The 17,979-nt window shown below is 50.0% G+C and overlaps 2 protein-coding genes across 4 annotated transcripts in view; one reads left to right on the top strand and one right to left on the bottom strand.

Moving 5' to 3' along the window:
• The window catches only part of PHYKPL (5-phosphohydroxy-L-lysine phospho-lyase), a 34,035-nt gene extending 20,432 nt beyond the window's left edge, over positions 1 to 13,603 (top strand). The window contains exons 9-13 of one of the 2 annotated variants that reach the window (XM_025446651.3): positions 7,078 to 7,232; positions 7,649 to 7,738; positions 9,270 to 9,400; positions 9,850 to 9,919; positions 13,171 to 13,603. In XM_025446651.3, coding sequence (XP_025302436.1) covers positions 7,078 to 7,232; positions 7,649 to 7,738; positions 9,270 to 9,400; positions 9,850 to 9,899 — 426 coding nt within the window. In that variant the 3' untranslated portion in view covers positions 9,900 to 9,919; positions 13,171 to 13,603. Of the gene's footprint in view, positions 1 to 3,218; positions 3,329 to 5,536; positions 6,327 to 7,077; positions 7,233 to 7,648; positions 7,739 to 9,269; positions 9,401 to 9,849; positions 9,920 to 13,170 lie in introns of those variants that run through there. The other variant, XM_049115957.1, reaches the window with a different exon arrangement.
• HNRNPAB (heterogeneous nuclear ribonucleoprotein A/B) lies at positions 10,665 to 17,053 on the bottom strand. 2 transcript variants are annotated; one of them, XM_025446656.2, is made up of 8 exons: positions 16,905 to 17,052; positions 16,590 to 16,821; positions 15,698 to 15,866; positions 14,871 to 15,029; positions 14,559 to 14,690; positions 12,370 to 12,487; positions 11,552 to 11,692; positions 10,665 to 11,275 (listed from the first exon to the last, which is right to left on the bottom strand). In XM_025446656.2, the coding sequence occupies exons 2-8, from the start codon at positions 16,796 to 16,798 to the stop codon at positions 11,205 to 11,207; spliced, it is 999 nt and encodes a 332-aa protein (XP_025302441.1). In that variant the 5' UTR covers positions 16,799 to 16,821; positions 16,905 to 17,052; the 3' UTR covers positions 10,665 to 11,204. The 2 variants fall into 2 exon arrangements, with proteins under 2 accessions (XP_025302441.1, XP_035552513.1); XM_035696620.2 differs by lacking the exon at positions 11,552 to 11,692 and having other exon boundaries at positions 16,905 to 17,053.
• Between the last annotated feature and the right edge of the window lie 926 nt (positions 17,054 to 17,979).

Raw genomic sequence — 17,979 nt, forward strand, 5'->3', positions numbered from 1 at the left:
CATCTATTGAGCTGATTGGATTATTTTTATCCTTTGTTGATGTGGTGTATCAGATATGATTGGCAGATATTGAACCATCCTTGCATCCTGGTGATGAATCCTATTTGATCATGGTGTATGATCATTTTAATATATTAGCTGAATTTAATTTACTCATATTTTCATTGAGGATTTTTGCATCTATGTTCATCAGAGATATTGGCTTGTAATTTTCTTTTTTTTTAAATATCTTTGATTTAGGTATGGTAATGCTGGCCTCATAAATATAAGTTTGGAAGCATTCCTTCCCTTTCAGCTTTTTGGAATATATTGATATTTTGGGAAGGATGGGTATTAACTCTTTAAATGTTTGGTAGACCTCACTTGTGAAGCTGTCTGGTCTTGCACTTTTGGTTTTGGGGAGTTTTTGGACTGCTGATTGAATTTACTAGTAATAATCTCTTCAGGTTTTATTTCTTCCTGTTGTAGTCTTGGAAGAGTGTATGTTTCTTCTTCTTCTTCTTCTTCTTCTTCTTCTTCTTCTTCTTCTTCTTCTTCTTCTTATTTTATTTTATTTTATTTTATTTTATTTTATTTTATTATTATTTTTATTTTTTAGATTTTACTTATCTGAGAGGAGAAAACAAGTAAGAGAGCATGAGTAGGGGGCAGGGGGCAGAAGAGAAGCAGTCTCCCCACTGAGCAGGAAGCCCAACATGGGACACAATCCCAAGACCCCAAAATCATGACCCAAGCTGAAGGAAGTTGCTCAACCTACTGAGCCACCCAGGCGCCCCAGATTGTGTTTCTAGGAATGTATCCATTTCTTCTAGGTTGTCCAATTAATTTATCCTTTGTATTTCTGTGGTATTGGTTGTAACTTCTTTCTTGCTTTTCTTTTTTTTTTAAGATTTTATTTATTTGACACAAGTAGCGCACAAGCAGGGAGAGTGCCAGGCAGTGGAAGAGGAAGAAGCTGAGCAGGGAGCTTCAATCCCAGAACCCTGGGATCATGACCTGAGCTGAAGGCAGACCCTCCATTGACTGAACTACCCAGGCACCCTACTTCTCTTTCACTTCTAATTTTATTTGATCCTTTCTCTCTCTCTCTCTCTCTCTCTCCCTCTCTCTCTCTTTTTTTACAAGTCTGGCTAAAGATTTTTCAATTTTGTTTATTTTTTAAAGAACCAGCTCAGGATGCCTGGGTGGCTCAGCGGTTGGGCATCTGCCTTTGACTCAGGGTGTGGTCCCGGGATCCGGGATCAAGTCCCGCATCAAGCTCCTTGCATGGAGCCTGCTTCTCCCTCTGCCTGTGTCTCTGCCTCTCTCTCTGTGTGTGTTTCTCATGAATGAATGAATGAATGAATGAATGAATGAATAAATAAATAAAATAAATCTTTAAAAAATATATCCTTCTTTCTCTCTTATTATACTTTTTGTTTCAAAGTCTATTTTGGGGGCACCTGGGTGGCTCAGTGGCTGAGCATCTACCTTTGGCTCAGGTTGTGATCCCATTATCCTGGGGTCGAGTCCCACATCAGGCTCCCTTGCAGGGAGCCTGCTTCTCCCTCTGCCTGTATCTCTGCCTCTTTCATGTCTTTCATGAATAAATAAATAAAACCTTAAAAAACAAAATAGAGTCTGTTTTGTTTGGGACCCCTGGGTGGCTCAGTCAGTTAAGCATCTGCCTTTGGCTCAGGTGATGATCTCAGGGTCATGGGATTGAGTCCTTCATCAGTCTGCCTGCTCAGTGGGGAGTCTGCTTATCGCTCTGCCCCTTCCCCTGCTCATGCTCACATGCTCTCTCTCTCAAATAAATAAAATCTTTTTAAAAAAATAGTCTATTTGTCTGACAGAAGTATTGCTACCCTCCCTTTTCTTTTCAATTCTGTTTGCATGGAATATCTTCTGCCATCTCTTTACTTTCAGTTTGTATGTGTCTTTTAATGCTGAAGTGAGTCTCTTGTAAGCAGCATATAGATGGGTACTGAGTTTTTTTTTTATCTATTCAACCACCCTGTGTCTTGATTGGATCATTTAGTCCATTTACATTTATACTGATTATTAATAGGTAAGTACTTACATTTTGTTCGCTGTTTTCTGGTTGTTTTTCCAGTTCTCTATTCCTTTTTCTCTTATTCTCATCCCTTGTGATTTGATGACTTTCTTCAGTGTTATGTTTAAATTCCTTTATTTTTGGTGTACTAATACAGGTTTTTGGTTTGTGGTTACCCTGAGGCTCCTATACAACAACCTGTGTATAAGGGCACCTGGGTGGCTCGTGGTTGAGCATCTGCCTTCAACTCAGGTTGTGATCCCAGGGTCCTGGGATCAAGTCCCACATCAAGTTCCCTGCAGGGAGCCTGCTCCTCCCTCTGCTCTGCCTGTGTTTCTACATCTCTCTGGCATCTGTCTGTTTTGTGTATCCATTAATTGTTGCAGATAAAGATTTTAGTACTTTTGTCTTTAACCCTCATTAATTATTTTTTCCTCATTAATTTTATAAATGGTTGATCCACTACCTTTTCTATGTTTGCCTTTTCCAATGAGATTTTTTTTTTCTTTCATGTAGTTCCTTATTTCTAGTTACTGGCTTGTGATTTTTTTTCTTTCTTTTTTCTATATTTCTATTTATTTCCACTTCAATCTTTAAGATTCCTTTCCTTCTGCTTGCTTTTGGTTTTGATTGCTCTTTTTTGTAGTTTCTTAAAGTGGAAAGTTAGACTATTCATTTGAAATCTTTCATCTTTCTTAACATACATGTTTATAGACATAAATTTTCATATTCATACTACTTTCACTGCATCTCATAAGTTTTAGTATGCCTTTTTCATTTTCATTCATCTATATATTTTCATCTCCTTGTGACCTCTTTGACCCATCGGTGCACTTGGGAAAAGTGTTTATTCTTTTTTTCAAGTGCTCTGTGTTAGGTGTAAATTGGTTTCTAGTGTCATTCAATTCTGTTTCCTTGTTGATCTTCTGTTCAGTCATATCAGTTACTGAAAATGAGAGAATGAACTCTCCATTTGTCACTGAATTGTACATCTCTGCTTTCAGTTCTGTCAGTTTTTGCTTTATGTATTTTGGGGCTCAGTTTTTACGTACACATGTGTTTGTAATGATTATATATCCTTGTGACTGACTCTTGGCATTATGTTTCTCTGTGTTGCTAATACTAATTTTAAGCTGCAAGTCTTTTTTTAAAATTTTTTTTTATTTTTATTTATTTATGATAGTCACAGAGAGAGAGACAGAGACACAGGCAGAGGGAGAAGCAGGCTCCACGCACCGGAAGCCCAACGTGGGATTCGATCCCGGGTCTCCAGGATCACGCCCTGGGCCAAAGGCAGGTGCCAAACCGCTGCGCCACCCAGGGATCCCTTAAGCTGCAAGTCTTATGTCTGATATTAGCACAGCTACTCCAAGTCTTCTGGTTACTGTTTGCATGGTTTATCTTCTCCACCCTTTTGCTTTCAACCTCTGTGTCTTTACCAGTGTTCTTTATTTCTTCATGTGGATTTGAGTTATTTGATGCCTTTTCATCTCAGCCTGAGGACATACCACAAGTATTTTTTGTAAAGTATGTTAGTGACACATTTTTTCAGTTTATATTTATCTGGAATTGTTTTAGTTTCCTGTTTATTTTTTTATTTTTTTTAAAAGATTTTATTCATGAGAGACAGAGAGAGGCAGAGACATAGGCATAGGGAGAAGCAGGCTCCATGCAGGAAGCCCAATGCAGGACTCAATCCCAGAACTCTGGGATCATGCCCTGAGCCAAAGGCAAACAACCACCAAGCCACCCAGACTTCCCAGGTTCCTGTTTATTTTTAAAGGATTCTTTTATATAGAATTTTTGACTGGCAGTCTTTTTCTTTCATTACTTTAAATATCTCATCCCACTGCCTCTGGCCTTTATCGTTTTGGATGAGGAATCAGCTATTAATCTTGTTGAGGATCTCTTGCACAAGTCACTTCTCATGCTGATTTCAGTATTTTTTATTGAGATATAATTGGCATACAGCATTCTATTTCATACAACATGATGATTCAATTATTTGTTGTGAAATGAGCACAAGTCTAGTTGACATCCATCATCATATGTACGTATAATTTTTTTCATCTGAGAACTTTGAAATCTGTCTTAGCAACTTTCAGATATATAATACTATAGTCACCATGCTGTACATTACCTCCCCATGAACTACTTATTTTATAACTGGAAACTTGTTATCTTTCGACCACCTTCACCCATTTCTCCCACCCTCTGTCTTTGTGTCTCTCCTCCTCTCCTGGGGACTCCTGTTTGCAAATGGTTTCCTTCATGGTGTTCCACAGGTTGCTGAAGCTCTGTTCATTTTTTAATTTTTTCTTTCTGGTTATCAGACCAGTCTCGATTGACATTATCTTCAGATTTGCTGATTTCCTTCATCTGTTTGCTCAAATCTGTTGTTGAGCCTCTCTGGTGAATTTTTCGTTATAGTTACTGTGCTTTTCAACTCCAGAATTTCTATTTAGTTCTTTCTTTAATGATATTCTGTATTTGGTGATACGTCATCTTCATGCATTGCTTTTTAGTTCTTTTTAGTTCTTGCAATATGGTTTCCTTTAGTTTGAATATATGCATACCATCTGATTTAATGTCTTTGTCTAATAAGGCTGCCGTCTTGGCTTCCTCAAGGACAGTTTCTACTGATTGTTCCTCACCCCACATAGACTTCTTGCACGTTTCATAATTTTTTTTTTTTATGATAGTCACACAGAGAGAGAGAGAGAGAGAGGCAGAGACATAGGCAGAGGGAGAAGCAGACTCCATGCACCGGGAGCCCAATGTGGGATTCGATCCCGGGCTCCAGGATCGTGCCCTGGGCCAAAGGCAGGCGTTAAACCGCTGCGCCACCCAGGGATCCCCGTTTCATAATTTTCTGTTGAAACCTGGACATTTTAAATAATCTGTCAACCTTGGAAATCATATTCCCTCCTTATGGTTTGGTGGTGTTTTTTATTACTACCTGTATAGTGCCATTTCTGAACTAGTTCTGTATGTAGCCTTTGCTTGGCTGGCTTAATGATCATCTAATGATTGGACAAATACCTCCTTAAAAATCTGTGCCTCAGCCTTTGACAAGTAGTTCCGTGTGTTAGTTCAATACTCAGCCAAGCAGCTTACTACTCTGCCTCAGCCTTGACTTCCTCCTCCTGCAGAGCCTCAAGGCAGCCAGTGGCAGGAGCTTAGAGCTTTTCAGGTCTTTCCTGAACACGCACATGGCACAGGACACGAACATAGCCCTATGTGTACACATGACCTTCTAGATTCCCAGAACTGTGTCAAACCTTGTTCATTTTCTTCCTGTTGCTCCTCTGGGGTGATCTTGGGGCAACGATCTACCTATTGTGCTAGTTCAGCATCTTGGCCAGGTCATGATTCTAAACAAAAGATATTACTAATATATATATACTCTACCTCTTTAAGTTCACAGTTAATACTATATAGTAAGTAGCATCGACCCATCCCCTTGTCCGTCTCACGCGTAATTTGTTTTGGGCATATCAGAAATCTGCCTCCTGGCAGAATCACCTGGGAAGCCTGTGATGACCTCAAGTACGGGGCTCTGCACACCAGCTCTGAAGCCCATCTACAGGACACCATGACACCCCCAACTGAATGGCTACAGTTCAAAAGACTGAAATTTCCAATCATTCCATGAGAGCTCCTGGAATCTTGTATGCTAATGATGGGAATGTGATAAGACACAACTACTTTGGGAAAGCTTCACCATTTTTTTTATAAAACTAAATACACATTTATGATTACAACCCAGCAACTGCACTCCTAGGTATTTACCCAAGAGAAATGAGAACCTCTGTTTACACAAAGATTTGTTATAAATGTTCTTACCAGCTTTATTCATAATAGCCCAAACTCAACCCAAGGGACCATTAACAGGAAATTGGATAAACAAACGACTGTACGTCCATACAGTGGAATACTAGGCACCAATGACATGAACACACGCTGTTGATACACAGGACAAGATAGGAAATTGCAAAAACGTGTTGAGCGGAAGTGGCCAGGCACAAAAAAGCATGTACTCTGTTATTTTGTTTGTAGGATATTCCAGAAACAGCAAAACAATAGTGATAGAGAGCAGGTCAGTGGTTGGATAAGCCTGTAGTGGAGGGGCACAAAGAACTTTGGAAAGTGATAGAAATGTTCTGTATCTTCATTGTGGTGGAGGTCCCCTAGGTACATGTACTTGTCCAGTTGCAATGAACTATATATGCTGGAAACATTTGGAGCTTCTTGTATGTAAACTCTGCCTCAATAAAGTTTTCTTTTTCAATATAGTTTAAAAAAATACTCTGCAAGAGACACCCTTGCTCCTGACTCTCTGTAACACAGGTCCCCACTCGGACACCTGCAGGACCAGGTGGAGGAAGTGAATCAGAGCAAGCCAGGGCAGCCCCTGCCAGTGTAGCCAGATAGGCCAGGTTTATTCTCAGTCAGGACTACATATTTAACATTAGCACCTAATTCAAAGCTTTCGATAATGTCACACAAGCCAAACAAAATGAATATTCAGGCCACATGTGGCTTACAGGCAACCAGCTTATCATGTTCTGTGCCCTAAAATATGCCCTGAGCTAAAACTATAAAGCCTTGAGTCAAATTACACAGAGTGGCTTTTCCTGGGTGCGGCTCTGGCATGTTGCTCTTGACCCCCTTTTTAAGGTGATGGAGGCTAGTCTGATGCTTTGGGTCTAGGCCCAACCTGTGAGATGGGGCTTCCTAAAGCCTCTCAACAAAAATGCACAGCACACCTCTTCTGATTTGGTCTCTTGGGGCTCCTCTTGTACCCCTGGGGGTACCTTACCTGAGTTACAGTCACATTAGCACCGGAAAAAAAATAAGAGGACAGCCCACAGGGGCTTCAGGAGAACCCTGTCTACCCCCAAAGTACTGAGTTCTGAGGGGTGCAGGCCTGTGCTTGTCGCTGCCCTCAGAATGCGTGTGGCAGTTCTGCTGCCTTTATGCTCCCTGGAGCGTGGCCTGCTTTTCCAGGCATCTGACATGCGCTTTGTCCCCTGGCTCAGTTTGGGGGCAGCCCTGTATCCTGTGCTGTAGGCCTGGCCGTCCTAGATGTTCTGGAGAAGGAGCAGCTGCAGGCTCATGCCGCCTCTGTGGGCAGCTACTTGATGGAGCTCCTCGAGGAGCAGAAAGCCAAACATCCGATCATCGGGGACGTCAGGTGAGACTGGGGCAGCAGTTATTACCCACTGATTAAGCACCTGCCAGCAGCCAAGTGCGGTTTCTCCTGTGACCTCCTAAGCACCTGGGTTGGTGGGGACTTGCATCTTCAGAGGAGGAACTAAAGCACTGAGGTGCGCTCTGGCCCAAGATGACACTTCTAGGGAAGGGAAAACCAGGGTCAGACTTGGCTCTGACCCCCAACCTTTCCTCGGTCACACCTGGGGCCCTTCCCCTTGCAGTTACTCCCTGGGACTAGGTCACCACCATCTGAGGGTTCTATGGCTCTCAGCCTGCCCAGGAAGCAGAGAACAAGCCCTGGTGCTTCCCACAGGCCCAGGCAGAGGAGGAGAGCAAGGACCAGGGTCCACCCCCACCAGGCCTAGTCTCCTCTAAGATGTCACCTTTCTGCTCTAGGGGCACTGGGCTCTTTATTGGTGTGGATCTGATCAAAGACGAGGCAACCAGGACGCCAGCAACTGAAGAGGCAAACTATGTGGTGTCCAGGTATTCTTGGTGACCTTCACAGCATCTAGGACCCTGACTGGGAAAGAACCTCCTTCCTGCTTCTGCTCTTGTCACCGTGTTCTTGGGCACTCAGGGCTCACAGAGGGCTTGCCTGAAGGAGCTGACATCGGCCTGAGCAGGAAGGGGGCACCCATCTGTGCATCACTCAGCTCCAGACAGGAAGAGCAGCCCGGTCAGCTCCGTGGCCTGTGCCCTGCGCCAAAGGCTTCTGATGGGTGCAGGCTATTCTCGGCCAAGGATGCCAAAGCCACAGGGGCTCTCAGACCCAAAAGCCATATTTTCACGTTCCCCAGGTGCCCAAGGGGAAGCAGCTTTTCCAGTCACACCAGGGGCTGTGGCAGAGCCAGACTGGGGGGTCCCCGATCCCAGAGCAGCGGGTTTTTGGGATGGACAGGCCTCCTGCTCATCTAGGTGGAAGGCTTCTAGATGACTGGGACCTCCAGACTCCAAAATCCCCAGCCCCAGCCTGCGTGTTCCCTGGATCCAAGGCAGGAGCTGAACCTGGGGAAACCCTCCTCCTGGTGTCTGATTGTGTCCTTATTCCAATTGCAAAACACATCATTCTGTTTTGAGATCATGTGAACAGAAACAATGTAAAAATGTTCTTGGGATTTTTGACACAAGACCCCTCCTGTATTCGGCCGAGCCCTGCCTCTGCGGGCAGGTACACCTACTGCCTCCCCCCAGGGAGCCTCAGGACTGGAATCAATGGGATCAGAGGGAAGGAGGGAGCCAGTCATGAGGCCCAGCCTGACTCCCACCTCATACCCACCCTGAGTTTAGTGCCATCAGTGAGACTAGACCAGGGGCAGGTGTGGCACCTGCGGCTGCCCTGCTTGCTGGTGGCAGGGCTGGATTAAGGTCCAGATATTGTTCTTTCTAGGACCACAGTCCATGCCAGGAAGAATGGTATGGGAGAAAGGAGCCAGCCTGACAAGCTTAAACAAAAAAAGGAATAAGAGATTGGAAGTGGTGTCAGAATGTAAATAGAATCACGTCAGACCTCTTTTCTCTGGCCCAATAACCTCCCTAGGTTAAAGCATCAATGTGGAATGTTAACATTTTCAGGTACCAGTTATGTTGAGGGTTAAGTCCTCGTTCCTAAAAAGAACCGGAAATTAAAACTGGAGAGTCCTTTGGGATTTCAAAGATTACTTCTGGACAAGAAGCAGAAACAGGGTTGGCCAAGGAAGTTAACTGAAGCTAGTGAGGGGGACGTGGGGTTCAGCATACCAGCTTAGAAGTGCTGCTGATGTGCAGGAATGCTTACTGTCCACGCTGTAGGCTAGGGCTGGTCCTGGCTCAGGCTGGGGCTCCAGGGATGGAGCAGCATGCTGAGGGCCAGGTACAGGGCACCCCAAAGGACCAGCAGGTGGGAATGGGGGTGAGCCAGTGGTGGAGGGTAGTACCTGGTCTGCCATGGGGCCCCCAGGCCAGAGTAGCTAGAGCTGGGGCCTGGAAAGGCTCCCTGGCTGGTGGGCAGCAGGGCCTCACCACTTCCTTTCCTCAGACTGAAAGACTACTACATTTTGCTGAGCACTGATGGTCCTGGGAGGAACGTCCTCAAGTTTAAACCTCCAATGTGCTTCAGTGTGGACAACGCACAGCACGTGGTGGCAAAAATGGATGCCATCCTGACAGGTGAGGGGGTGGGGAGCAAGGAGCAGCTGACTATGTCCGTAGAGCCTGCCTGCAGCCAGGATATAGGACGTTCCAGGGTGCTAGCCAGGAGTCTTCCAGGCGGTGCAGGAACAGGGAGCTGGTGGGGGGGGGGGGGGGGGGGGGCCCTGGGGCCCAGGCCTGCACTCACCTCACAGACTTCCTGAGCACCGAGCAGGCAGGCATGCAGGAAGGCACTAGCCGTCCTGAGTGGTACTGTGGATGCAGGGCAAGGGAACCAGAGCTCGGGTGAAAGACCCCACTGTCATGAGTGAAGCCATGTAGACAGAGATGGCAGGACCTTTGTGCCTCACTTGAAGGCTGGGGTCTCCCTCAGGCACTGAGCTGCTGGGATGAGAGTTGCACCCAGCTGATGAAAGGACACTGGAGAATTGCTAACCCTTTTTGGGTGACTTTATGCTGTTTTTCAGACATGGAAGAAAAGATGAGAAGTTGTGAGACGCTGAGGCTCCGGCCCTGAGGCATCCTGTCCTCCCCTGGGTGAGTGGATCTTATTCCTCATAACCCACACAACTGGGGACCGCACCATTAACAGCAGGGGCTCCTTCCCTCAAGCAAGCCAAACCTTGCTCTTAACCAGGTTATCTCCAGCCACCCCCCAGAAAAATCTCCATGATGCATTTTATAGTGGACAGCAGAGGGCAGGAATAGCACCTGCCTTGAGCCAGTTCTTTCCTCTGAGGTGATGGGAAACATTCTCTGCCAGGCTTCATCCACTGCTGCCTCTTGCCACCAGGTCTCCTGAGGCCTCAACCACCAGCCCCATGGGTGCTCCCATCCAGTCAGCAGCTAGGCCCTGCCAAAGGGGGCTAGGCTGTGCTCCAGGAAAGGACGCTGTCCAAATGCAGCTGGCTCCTAGGACATGGCCTCCATCTATAGGTTCAGTCCTTGCTGGGAGACCAAATACCCATTTCTACCAACAAGTACAGACAGAACTTTGCAGGTGTCCCAGAATGTTCCCCACTGCCCTGGGGGGGAACACCCTCCTTCATTGGCCCCAACCACACTACTCTTGAAGAGGCCTGTGGTCCTGGAGTTTAACTTTCTCTAAAAGGGTGAGTCCTGAGTAGGACCAAATCCTCAAAAGAAGCTAACCAGCAGTTCTGAGAGTGCAGCTCTGCCTGACAGGACTGCTGTCTGGTCATGGAGGGTACTAAAGCTTTGAAGGCTCGGGAGCACCTAGCCCTTCCCCGCTCTTCACAGGATACCCCACACTCACCCAGGCTTTGGGGGTTTTTAAATTTTTATTTCAAAAGCTTGGATAGCTTCAATATCCAGGTCGTGGCAAAATCAGGACACGTGTAAAATACCTTACAATACATTAGATTCCCAAAAGGTACCAAAAAGTACAGTAAAATTAACACTTCCATTAACAGGAAATGTATGACACAAATAATATAAAATTAAAAGGTGAAAAAAAGGTGACACTGGTTTTCTAGGATACAGTTTACTCTTTACAACCAGGGTCCACAGGTCCAGGCTGCAGCGGGGCAGCAGGAAGCAGACCCTCCAATCTGGCTCTGGGAACCCGAGAATAAAATCAGCCCATAATGCCGCTCTGGCCTCAGAGACCCCACACGCTGCCTACAAACTAGAGCTCTGGAAATAGTCAACAGGAGATTGATTTCCAGGGGGGAGATTTAAATAAGATGCACATGGGACAGGCCATAGAAAGTATGCCAAGTTAAATTTGGTACATAATTGTGTTCACTCGATATCCAAACAAAGCGTGTGCGATCAGTCGGGCATCCTGCTGAATGAAGCCTCAGTATGGCTTGTAGTTATTCTGGTGGCCGCCGCGTCGCTGGCTCTTCCCGTAATTTGTACTACCCTGACCTAGGGAGGAGAACAACAACGAGCCTTTACCCCTGTGCCAGGCGCTTGACATGCATCCTCACCAGAGCCTGCACCCTGTCCAGTAGGGGTGATCGCGCCCCACCTTCCTGAGGCCCAGAAGCTCAAGAGCTTCATCAGGCGGCGCGCCAGTGGCCGAGCCAGGCCGCAAAGCCCAGCCTGTCCGACTCCAAAGCCCCTGCTGCCAGCGGCCCCTGCACTGTCTGTCCTGCCTCCCAGGGTGGGTGAGTGGATGGGGCCTCCCTCTCTCCTACTTACTGTAGTCGTAGCCGGGGCCGTAGCCGTAATAGCCATAGGGCGAGTAGTCGTAGCCGCCATAGCCGGGCCCGTAGCCCTGCTGGTAGCCGTAGCCCTGGTTCCAGTAGTTGCCGTAGCCCTGATTCCAACTCTGACTCTGACCTGTGGGGGGAGCAGGGCACAGGGGCCCGTGGACCATTTAGCACACGCAGGAGCTAGGATGGAGGAAATCCTGCCCTTTGGGTGGCGGGGTTACTATGGCAACTCAAGAGCTAGAAATCAAGGGACTGCTGTCCTGATGTAGAGGGCCCTGGGCCCGACCCTGCATTGAGACCCAAGCCTGGGATCTGAAGGCCAGGAAAGGCCTGAATGCTTAACTTCACTAGGGGCAAATGAGGCAGGAGCTCACTCTCTCTGGAAATCTCCCTCTCCTCACCCCTGCCCTCCCTGGCAGCTGGGCCACAAAAAGGATGAAGTTCAGGCTTTGGAGTCAGAGGGGCCTGGACAGAAGGAGGTAAAGCGCCTGGCACAGCCCTGCACTACCTTCTGCCCACCCACCCACGGGTGTACCAAGACTCAGGACAGCCACAGAGCTGAGCGCACCCCCTCGTGCCCACCCACACCACCCTCCCTGGACCAAAGTGCCGAATGTCCCTCCGCCCCAGGGCCCCAGGCCACGAAGAGAGCCAGGCTCTTTCATGCCAAGCAGCAGCAGCAGCAGCACAGCCGATGGGACTCGTCCAGCCTGGCACACCACACACCAGAGGCCAGAGAGCCCCCCAGACAGGCACGGAAGCTCCATGCAGGCAGGGACCCATCTTCATCCAGGCTGCACTCACCTCCACTTCCGCCACCACCGCCGCTGCCCCGGTTCCCTCGGTTGCGGTTCCCACGGCCCCCAGAGCCATACTGCTGCTGCTGATAGACCTCTTTGGGTTGGGCCACCTTGATTTCACACTGAAAGCAGAGAAGACGAGGTGGATCAGACCACCGGGACAAGATCTGAGTAGACAAAGACCTTTGTGGACAGATACTCAGATGGCCATTCGGGACCATCTGCTCAAAAATAAAATACACCCAGGACTGGGCACCCAGATGGCTCTGTCCAGTAAGCAGCCAACTCAGTTTTTTGTTCAGGGTTATGGGATTGGGCCCCATGTGGGGGTCCATGCTGAGCACAAACTCTGCTAAAGTTTCTCTCCCTCTCCCCCATGCACGTACACTCATTTTCTAAAGTAAATCTTTAAAAGACAAAAACAAGAAAGACACACTGATATAAAATGTGAGAAACCACATTTGGGCTAGAAGCTTTCAGGACTACAACCAAAATCTCAATGGACCTAGACTCACTAGGGCCTTTTTGGCCAAACCTTTCCCCAGACAACTTACTGGGGGGGGTGGGGGGGGGGAGTAACAGCTATCACCCCAGATATACTGATGGCCACGCAGAGGCAGCTCCGCATCTAATGACTGGGAAGGAAGGACAGTGAGGCCAATGCCAACCATTGTAGCAAGATCCCACAGCAGGGAGCAGGTGTGATGCCAGCGTGGTCCTACTAAGCAAGAGAGATCAAGAGCTGGCTTCTCAGATCAAGGGCCTTAGGGGGAAAAAACCTCTCATTTTTTTCTTCTCTTTACAGAAATGAAGCATCCCCTTCAAATACACTAAGATGGCAACCCTGACCTGACCTCCAGCTGAGGAAGAAAGCCATTGAGGCTCAGGAGGCTCAGGGCAGGGCTTCCCTGGGGCCATACTGCTCCTCCCTCTTCCCCCAACCACTGGCCTATTGTGGGGAAGGGCCAGATGTGTCCCCTGAGGATCCAGACTCAATTTCTTTTGCTCAAAAATCTCTTCAGTGTGGGTGGGGTTATGGTCAGGGACCTCCCAGGGCTCCTGCCTAAAACAGTTTAAGATACTCCCCTAATTAGGACCAGTCAAAAATTTTTATGTCACCATTCAAGCATTACTCCTTCAAAAAACTGGCAAACCACCCCTTCCCGAGTGATACCATCTGCTATCTTCTACCCTGTTGAATGAATTAAAAATGCTGAATACATTTATTTCAAAACCCACCACCAGTAGCAGTTAACTTTATAGGTACTTCTTGTCCCTTTCACATCGAGACACAGAAAGAAACCACCTCTGCGTCATTAACTGTGCAGTGAGGCAACAGTGAACGAGCTCTTCTTACCCAACTGTTCCTAAAAATCGAAACTTCATGTACTTTAAAGGCCCAAAAATCCAGAATTTAGTTTAAATTCCCAGCCAGGATTAAAACTTCTAGGAGCTCCACCCTACCTGTCCTACCTTATCTGGCTGCCACTCCTGCTCAGACCTGCCACACCCTGCCGGTGAGCCACACCCTCAACTGCCTCCTTAGCCACCTGGAGAATACCTGAAACTGCCATGCTCCAGCCTGACCAGAGTTCAGAGGGAAGGGCTGCACTTCTCTCTGCACAGCACTGTACTCATTTTTAAGGCAAAACCGGCCATGGGTAAGCTAAAACTAAAACCCTAGAAGCTTTGGGAAGAATCTTCACCTGAGGTGGGAGTTAACTAATCAGAGTCCAAAGTGGATAGAAGTAAACAAAGATTTGGCTCTGACAGAAGGGGAAAAGCTCCACAGTAGGAAAGACTTCAACCCAGAGGAAACCAACCCATAAATAACAAATTCTAGAATCTTCTGAGACCTTAACTGCAGGCCATATTCACCTTGGATTCTAGACTCAGAACAGCATGATCTCTAGCTTTCAGTCAGGAATCAAAGGGGCTACTCAACATGCTCCATCCCATACAAACCACCCTTTCTCCTGCCTCCCACACATCCTGGGTTTCTGCCAATGCCACCAGCCTAGGGACTCCCTGAAGGACAGGACCATCTGCCCCAATCAGGACAGCAGACACTGCAAAAAAAAAAATAACAGTAGGGTCAAACTGCCCTGGAGAGGGAGCCCAACTCCTAACCCACACCTGTGAGAGCCAGCTCTCCAGCAGCAGGAGGCCAAAATACAGAGTTGGATACCTCACCTTACTTCCACTGATGGTATGGAACTTTTTCTCCAGAACCTTCTTCACAGGTTCTTCTTCTTTAAAGGTGATGAAGACAAAACCTCGTCTTTTGTTCGACTTTGGATCCATTGGAAGCTCAATGGCCTCAATCTGTAAATATATGCAAAGCTCAGAACCAATAATGCCTCTTCCTACCTAGCCCCCAGGACCCGTAGGGATCTCCAAGGAGAAAAGACCCTAGGAAGGCCTTGCTGACGAGGGCAATGGCCAGCCAAGGGAGAAAGCAAGCTCAAGGCAACTGGCAAGTCACTCCCAAAGTCACACACTCACCTCCCCAAACTCGCCAAAGTATTCTCTGATCTTCTCCTCAGTGGCTTCAGGATTCAGACCCCCTACAAAAATTTTCTTTACCGGATCCTTTTTCATGGCCATGGCCTTTTTGGGGTCAATGACACGGCCATCCAGCCTGTGTTCCTTCTGGTCTAGAACCTGTCCCAACAGAAGAAAACCAAGTTTTAACTCAGCAGCACCACCCTCACCAAGGCCCTTCCTTGAGCCACACAGGCCCCAACACTGGTACACAAACTTGTTCATCCCCTCCAAACTACCCTCAATCTGACTTAGCAACCGAACTTCATCTAACTTCAAGTACAGCTCTTTTATCTGAATACCTACAGCCCACCCCGGCCCCCACCAGCTTTCCCAGGAGCAGCAGTTTAAAGCTGGTCTCTCAAAAGTAAAGAAACGGTGATGAAGAGTCCAGGCTGAGGGTGGGCTGCTCGGTTGGAAACCACCCCTTTCTGGTGTATAAACTCTTCTACTTACACTTCTGAGTATTTTCTGTAAAATGAGACTAAAATAATGCCTACTCCACAGCAACTCTAGACTCCTTATTCTAGTGCTCATAAAACAATGGCTTTATCAGTGCCAGTGTAGGCATCAAACACCAATTAAACTCTTCCTGCACGACCTGAGTCCATACCTACTACCCACCCCTTAATCTGTATTTTTAATCCCTTCAAAAACAGTTAAGTTCCTCACCTGTTTTTCCCCAAAGCTCAACCACCTACAGAACACACCAACTAATCATGCTCAGAATGGTATCAGTATTCTCTTAGAATGAACTTAAGACCACTGACATCAAATATCCTGCTTACCTTCTCCACACTGGCTGCATCTTTGAAGAGGATAAACCCAAACCCTCTTGACCGGCCAGTGTTTGGATCCATTTTTATGGTACAGTCAACGACCTCTCCAAATTTGGTAAAATAATCCTTTAGGTCCTTTTTGCTGGTATCCCAGCTCAGGCCTCCAACGAACATTTTTCTGAAATGGTAAAGACACGTGCCAGCCCTTCCTGGGTACAGGTTCTAAGCAAAGTCGCCATCTAGCACACAGATCTACCCTGAGTCCCCCAGGGTCCTACATTTGGAAGGCGTCAACAAATCCCACCCTCCCAAACAACCTTGACCCTAGAGCAGCTTCAGACTCGGTGGCCCCCGACGGGGCAAGGGGGCCAAGGGCACTCTGGCCCGGGCACCTATCGGCCCTTAACGCACGGAGGGAGCCATGTGCCGAACAAGCACGTCTCTCCAGCGGCCGTCGTCCCTGCCCCTCCAGGCCACCCCCGAGAACTCGCTCTTAAGGAACTCGAGGCTTCCGGGGGCCGGAGACCGCGTTCAGACCGTGACTCCGCCCCCGGGGAGGGGGGGAACGGGAGGCCGCGAGGCCGCGGCCGGGGCGCGCGCCAACTCCGCCCACGCAGCCCCGCCGAACCCCAGGCCGGCCCGGCCCCGGGTCCGAGCGCACTGCCCTTTCCGGGCCGCCCGCCCGCCCCCGGCCCAGCGCGAGCGGCCCCGGGGCGGCGCCAAAGCCGACCCAACAAACTCCTGCAAACTCCGGCGCGAACGGCGAGCCCGCGAGCGGAGGGGCCGGGCGGCGGGCAGCCAGCAGGCCCCGGCCGCCCGCCCCTCCCCCCGCCGCGTGGCGCCAACAAAAGGCGGCCCCGGAACAAAGGCGGCGCCCCGGTCGGCCCGCGGCCGCACCTACCCCGCGTCCTCCTCGTTCTTGCTGGCATTGATCTGGTCGCCCTCGGCGCCGTTCTGGTTGCCGGCCGGGGGCGCCGCGCTCCCGCCTCCGGCGCCCGTCGCGGCCCCGGTGCCGGACCCCGCCGGCGACTCGCCTTCGGGGGCGGCCTCGTGTCCGTTCTCGGTGGCGCCCGTCGTCTCCATGGGCTGCTCCTCACCCGCTTCCGACATGCTAGGCCGAGGCGCGGCAGCTCCTGCAACGAGCGGCCCCGGCGCGTCAGGCCCGCGCGGCTCCCGCCCCGGCTCCCGCCCGCCGCCCGCGGGCCCGGCCGCTCACCTCGCCGCCGATGACGCCGCGGGGCCCGCTCGTCCCCACCCGCCGGGAAGGCGCCGCGGGCTCGGCCGCGCTCACGCCTGCGCTGCCGGGCCTAGCCTCCGCCGCCAACGGAGCCGCCGCGACCTCGCGCCCTCCGCCGCCGCCGCCGCCGCGCCGCACAGACGCACCGACCGACAAGCTCACTCGGGCCCGCGCGGTGCCGCCGCCTGACAATGCCGACTCGTGGCGCTCTTTATAATGCCGGGGCCGGGCCCACCTCGCAACAAGGCGCGTGCTCATTGGTTTCGCTCGCCCGTCACTCAAACGCGCGCTAGCGCCCCATTGGCCGCAGCGGCGCGCGTACGCGAAATCCGGGCGGGCTTTGTCCTCACTTTAGAACCCGCGCGAGCGGCGCCCGCGGAGGTCGGCCGGGCCGGGCGCGACCCCAGCCCTGCCGCGAGCCGCCGGGCCCGGGACCCCCGCGGCCGAGGGCGCCGGCGGCCGACCCCTCCGCGGCCTGAGGCCGCAGGCTCTCGTCGCGGGGCGCCCCAGCCCGGCACCGCTAGCTTCGCCCACCGCTTTCCCAAAAGAGGAAGCGGGGCTCTAAGAAGTCTGGCAAGCCCCGATCGTCCGGCTGCAAGCGGGGGAACGCGGGCGGCCGAGACGGGGCGCGCGGCGCCCCCCAAGGCCAGCGGCAGGGCTCCCCCTCGACCTTGGTGCCCTCGCGGCCCAGCGCTCCCGCTCTTTCTGCCGCCGCCCTCGGGCCAGAAGCGGAGAGGGGGTGGAGCCCGCTGGCGTCGGGGCCGCTGGGGCCGCTGGGGCCGCTGGTTCTCGGCGGATGTGGCGGGAGACGCTGTGGGGCCGGGGTGTTCCCCGATCCTGGGGCGTCCGGCATCACCTAGGCGATTAGCGTCGTTTTCACGCTGGAGGTTCACATTTCCCATTCGACTTCATTCACTTATTTCTGCTGAAATTTCTCTTTAAAAAGAAAAATAAACCATTTCCCTGAAATCATGAAGATGGTAGGTGGGGAGGAGTGGTTCTTTTTTCCTAATACACCAAACCCCTTAATCTGAGCTGCTTGACCACCACGCTT

The sequence above is a fragment of the Canis lupus genome, chromosome 11 (assembly GCF_003254725.2).
Source record: "Canis lupus dingo isolate Sandy chromosome 11, ASM325472v2, whole genome shotgun sequence".
In the NCBI taxonomy this organism is placed as follows: Eukaryota; Metazoa; Chordata; class Mammalia; order Carnivora; family Canidae; genus Canis; species Canis lupus.